This window comes from Nicotiana tabacum, chromosome 12, assembly GCF_000715075.1.
Source record: "Nicotiana tabacum cultivar K326 chromosome 12, ASM71507v2, whole genome shotgun sequence".
NCBI classification, from domain to species: domain Eukaryota; kingdom Viridiplantae; phylum Streptophyta; class Magnoliopsida; order Solanales; family Solanaceae; genus Nicotiana; species Nicotiana tabacum.
This window is the reverse complement of record NC_134091.1, coordinates 60200309-60206788: the sequence shown is the minus strand read 5'-3', so window position 1 is coordinate 60206788 and position 6480 is coordinate 60200309. Positions and strand designations below refer to the sequence as shown.

Sequence of the window (6480 nt, the reverse complement as noted above, 5' to 3'; positions counted from 1 at the left end):
ATATACTTTCCTATACTGAGCTGACTTATTCTTTTGTAGGTTTCTACTAGAACGACGGCCCCTTCTACCGATCCTGCCAGTACCACTGATGATCATGCTGCAGCGCATCCTACTATAAAGAGGTGCCGTGATGAGGATGATCCTGATAGCGTAGCCGGGCGGGATGGGATGTGCCTCAGGCCAGCGGCTGCATTGAAGCACACAGGCTGTGGGACACATTGATTTTTATTTTTGTATTTTATGTAAATAATAACAATAATTTTTTATGTTTACATAATATGCGCATTATGTTTTGATTTTCCTGTTCCTTCTTTATTTTAATACTACAACACAAACACAAAATATAACAATAAAGAGGTGCCGTGATGAGGATGATCCTGATAGCGTAGCCGGGCGGGATGGGATGTGCCTCAGGCCAGCGGCTGCATTGAAGCACACAGGCTGTGGGACACATTGATTTTTATTTTTGTATTTTATGTAAATAATAACAATAATTTTTTATGTTTACATAATATGCGCATTATGTTTTGATTTTCCTGTTCCTTCTTTATTTTAATACTACAACACAAACACAAAACATAACAATTTAACATAATTTAAATTCAGTACAACTAATGAAAATACATGACACGGAAAATATAAATATAAAGTAGTACACTCAACACATACATGTCATTGTTTAGTCACTGCCGCCCATTATTCTCTGCTCCAACCACTTAAATTTCTCTTCCATCTTATTTTATTCTAATTCTGCCTCTTTCAGTTTCTCCTTCAACTCCGCAATTTCTCGTTTATATTCTTTTTCATATTCACACTATTTTAAGGTCAAATCATGAAGATACTGCAAAGATCGTTTGTAGCATTTCTGCTTATAAGATTCATCAATCCATACCTCAAAATTGTAAAAAGGTTCGTTGAGACCCCTATAAAACTTGTTCACACACATCCAGTAGCGGCGTCCAACTTCACCATCATCCCAATAGTTATTCATCAAATATTTTTTGCCGCACTCGCACCTTGGTACATAAAGGCATTCAGACATTTGTTAAAGTGTTAAAAAAAACCTTGCTTTTATGGAAAGTTTTGATATTGGTTATTGTTAAGCGCAAAAAATAACTAGAATGCGCCCGTTATTTATAGGCAAGGCAACACACATAACGTAGTATTTAACCGTGCTATATATATTCACATAATGTAGTATTTAATCGCGCTATGTGTATTCACATATTTATCAGAAATCTACCTTTAACTCAACTATTTTTGAACTATATTTATCAACTATATTTATCAAATATATTCACATATTTTTCCGTTTTTTAATCCAATACTATTTTTGATTACATGAACGGGAGGGAGAAATTCATTAATTTACTCAACTGGAAAATGTTAAATATCAATAAGATTTAACAAAAATGGAAACATAATTTTATTTGATACTTCTTGCAACATAAACAAAACAGCTACTTATTACAACATAAACTTTTGATAGTTGGGCACATTAGAAGAACACCCACCACGAGCTTGATTACCACCGCCACCCAAACTAGCCAAAGGACATCTTCGACGGTCGTGTCCGGTTTGCGAGCATATACCATATTTGCACGCATAAACAGTATCTGCTAACATCCATTTGGTTCCGTATACACGTTCTCTTCTGCACCTGTATTCGACGCAAATAGTCCTTGTTACACACCATTTTAAATGGTTCCGGCGGCCAATAATGCTCAGCACCCACTGGCTGTAACTGCCCACTATAGGTATTTAAGTAAGCAACAACACTATATTGTTTATCAATGTAGTTGGTTGGCCCTAAACCTGTATGTTGAAAGCACCTGATGGCATGTGAGTACGGCATGTGGTAGATGGACCATTTCCCACAAGAGCATAACCTTCTAGATTTATTTATGGTATGTATATTATTCCTCCGGTTTTGATGGATAGCGGTGCGAACTTCAAAAATATTTCTGTCGTGATCATACTGCAAAAATGAATGTCAATGTGCTCGCCGCCTGCATTTCTCAAATCTCTTCATCGGCAGTAGCATAAATTTAACACCCATTTTCATTTATGACGTTGCAGCTCCCTTTCAACAAACCTCTCCGCCATCTGCTTGAACGACATCCGCACCATGGCAGTGACATGCAATCCTCTTGCCAACTTCAATAACCCGTTGAAACACTCTGACACGTTTGTAGTCAGAACTCCCCATCTTCTTCCACCATCTGCATGCAAAGTCCACTTATGAAGCTCATATCGCATCAACCAATGATAGGCTCTCTCGTCTTCCTGCCTGATAGATTCCATGTGCCTCCGGAATTTATGCTCTTAGTGGTTTATTGCTGCCATCCACATCAAATCATGCAAATCCTTGTTAGGATGTGCCTTCTGGAAATTGGCCTTAAAGTGACTCACACAGTAATTGTGGTAGGCATAAGGTTCTTGCCATCCAGGCAAGTTCTCTACAGAACTTAAGATACCACCATACCGATCAGATATTAGACAAATGCCGGAACGCTGTTTGACAACGTGCTCTTTCAAATGGTTCAAAAATAGCGTCCACGTCTCTTGGCTTTCATTGGCACAAATAGCAAAAGCTAGAGGAAATATTTGTCCATTAGCATCTACTGCAACGGCTATCAACAGCTTGATATCATACTTTCCATAAATATGAGTGCCGTCTATGGATATTACCGGCCGGCAATGCGGAAAACCATTAATTGCTCGTTTAAATGCCCCAGAACACGTAATTGAATATATATTATGGTTTTTCCGGACTCCGCTCAAGCTTCCATTCAACAACCATCCCGGGGTTAAAGTGTTGCAGTGCGGTCATGTACTTGGGTAGAGCTGCAAATGACTTATTCCAGTTACCATAAACAATTTCAAACGCACGTTTGCGCCCGAGAAATGCCTTTCTTTTGGTAATGGTATGGCCATATTCCTGGTGGACTGATGTAATGCACTCTTTGATTTTATACCTTATGGACGCTTCAAGGTATGGAATAAGGACAAGAGAAATCAAGTCAATATCCAAGTTGTAGTGATTCCCATTGAATGTGTCCATTTCACATCTGTGGGTGGGAATATATTTACTCACTTTCCACAGACCTGTGTTCTTCTTGCTCGCACGCAGCATCCAATGACAACCCGTAAACCATCTGCGACAAACAACCTTGTATACATCCGAACTTGGCTCCCATACCGTCATCTCACGACACTCTTTTACGCTATACATTTTCGCCGCCCTGCTTAGGCGCACTTTATCAGGAAAAAGCATGCCCTTTGTCAGCACCGTTGGTCTAGAATCATCCCACATTGTTGTCCGAATTTCATCAAAATCCCTTGTGAGAGCATCCACATCCGGCATACTTAGCAAGTTATTAAGGTAGGGAATCTTCCTTGAATGAAACGACACTTGGGATTCGTACACTCTTGGTCTAACGGGGGGTGGATCATACTCCCTCGTCAAATCAGGTCTTTCATTCTCTTCCTCCTCGTCACCATCCTCACGAGAGAAAGGTATGTCATCTCCGGAATCATCGGCATTGTTGTCATAATCACTGTTCTCTTCCTCATTCTGTGCATATGCCAGATCCCGATTTAATATGTCATTTTCGGGCAATTGAGTGAGGACAGGTGGTTCAACTTGCTCGTTTTCACTGCACAAACAACAAAATAATAAGCTACTGAAACTAATAAATACTTTCCATATAGTTGTATCACTTCACTTACAAGTCGTAACGTGTTGACATTCCTTGATGGACATTATCCTGTTGGTGATGACTCTCGGATGGACCACCATGATCCAACACACCAGAACTACGCATATTCCAACTGGGCGTGGGTTCATAACTTGTAAAAGTCATATCTGATCGTACCCCCTGTGGAATATATGAGTGTTAATACAAATTCAATACAACAAAAATATATATCGTAACACTAAGGAAAATTGAAGTTTACCACGCGTCTTGTAGATTATGGAAAGCAGGAGAGAAATTATTTCCTTGCTCCTCATTCGCCCGTGGTGATAAGTTTAAATCAGGGCAAACTCTTTCATCCGGAACCTGTTCGGCAAAAACTGCTCCAGAATAACCACCCGATGACTGAGGGTTATCCCTACTATGCACAACCTCATTATTGCGAACGTCTTTGACCTTGACGTACATTTCCAATATTTTTATCACAAGAAATTCCCGGTATTCATCCGGAGTCCTCAAAAAATCCCTCAAAGTTTCATCATCGTCGATGTTAAACTCAGCGTAACAAGCAACTCCTTGCGGAGTGACAGAATACAGATATCTTCCGGTTACTTTAAGGTTCACCGAACATTTCATCACGCTCATTTTATTACATAACAACGATACCAATCTATCGTACTCCATTGTAAGTGGCAACTTAACATGACACTGTGGAGATAAACTATAGCTCACAGAGTTATTCGCCACCACAACCTCACCTCCCCCCTCCCAATATAATGAAACCCTTACTTTTCGCTCTTCAGACATTATGAAAAAATGCTTGAGAATTTAACAAGAAGAAAAATTTGAACGAGAGTTAGGAATATTTTTGAATGGATTTTTGTAAAATCCTAACGCCTTTAAATAAGGCAATGCCTAGCTCGGTGGGCTGAATTTTTTAAGGTATAACGCTCTTTTAAAGAGCGCTATACCCATTTGAATTATTGTTATGTCAGTTAAAAACGCAAGAGACTTATTGGTGGGCCCACAAAACAGGTATAGCGCAGTTATATACTGCGCTATGTATATAGCGCGGTTTACAGTGGCGTTATATATATATATATATATATATATATATATATATATATAGCGCTCTTTAAAAGAGCTTTTTATATAAAAATGTCACTCTTTTTTTTAAACACTTATTTCCGTCACACTTATCCAAAAGAACCACAAATGGGTTGTGAACTCCAAATCTTAATGGATCCTACCCTCTCTTTCCCTAAGAATAATACTTCAAACCCCACCATTTTTCTTGACAAATACTCATCATCCGACGAGGACGAGGACGGTTATGAAGATGATGACCACCAAAAAAACGAGTACCTTCAAATGATCAAAAATGGGAATTCAGAGTTAGAGCCATCTGTTCACGACACTAGGGATGAAGGAACCGCTGATAATTGGGTTGAACGGAACGCTTCCTTGATTCGTCTCACTGGAAAGCATCCATTTAACTTCGAACCACCCTTGAACCGGCTCATGCACCACGGTTTTATCACTCCGGTCCCACTTCATTATGTTCGTAACCACGGACCAGTTCCCAAGGGCAGGTGGGATAACTGGGCCGTGGAAGTCACGGGTCTAGTGAAGCGCCCTATGAAATTCACAATGGACCAGTTGGTTAACGAGTTCCCTTCTAGAGAATTGCCCGTTACGCTTGTGTGTGCTGGCAACCGAAGGAAAGAACAGAACATGGTTAAACAAACTATTGGTTTCAACTGGGGTGCCGCTGCCGTTTCAACAACTGTATGGCGCGGGTTACCCCTCCGCGCTTTGTTGAAACGGTGCGGTATTTATAGCAGGAGAAAAGGGGCGCTTAATGTTTGTTTCGAAGGTGCGGATATATTGGCCGGAGGTGGCGGTTCCAAGTATGGAACCAGCATTAAGAAGGAATTCGCTATGGATCCGTCGAGAGATATCATCGTAGCTTACAGGCAGAATGGAGAAAAGTTGACGCCAGACCACGGATTTCCAGTTCGGATGATTATTCCAGGATTCATTGGTGGAAGAATGGTGAAATGGTTGAAAAGAATTGTAGTCACTACCCAAGAGTCAGAGAGCTATTATCATTACAAGGATAATAGGGTTCTTCCTTCTCATGTTAATGCTGATGGTACGTAATTCTGAATTAAGATGACTAATTTGTTCGTTTAATATAATTATGAATTTAATTTATCCGAAAGATATCTATAGCTAACACAAGAAAAGGTGAAAATAAGACAAGCTACATGTTTCAATACATTATGTTGTCTACTGAGAGGATTTAATATATACTAGTTTTAGGATACGTGCGGTGCGTGTACCTTATCTCAATGAATATAAAATTATAAAGTTAGATAAATATTAAAATTTGTGTTTGAGTTATAAAATTAAATCTAACAAAATATTAAATTATTATCGCAAAAGGTATTATTCAATCGTTATATTTTTTATTAACTCTTTTTCGTTTTGGAATGAGCTTTCTTTTTCTATCCAGCACTACTAAAAATCTGCTAAAAACCGACCAACTATTTCCGACCAACGTTGGTCGGTAAAAAAAAACGACCAAAAACCGTCCAGGTTGGACGGAAACTGGGAAAATTTTTTTTTATATTTTTTAAAACTAAATACCGACCAACGTTGATCGGTAAATTGGTCAACGAATTGACCCAGCTGTTCAGACAAGAAAATTTTGGATTACCGACCAACGTTGGTCGGTAATCTAGATCCAATTTTTTAAATTTTAATAATTATTTTATTA

The 6480-nt window shown here is 39.0% G+C and overlaps 1 protein-coding gene across 1 annotated transcript; it reads left to right on the top strand.

Moving 5' to 3' along the window:
- Positions 1 to 4913: 4913 nt before the first annotated feature.
- On the top strand, positions 4914 to 5861 carry LOC107785151 (nitrate reductase [NADH] 2-like). The gene has a single exon (XM_016606384.2). The coding sequence runs from the start codon at positions 4914 to 4916 to the stop codon at positions 5859 to 5861; it is 948 nt and encodes a 315-aa protein (XP_016461870.2).
- Positions 5862 to 6480: the final 619 nt, after the last annotated feature.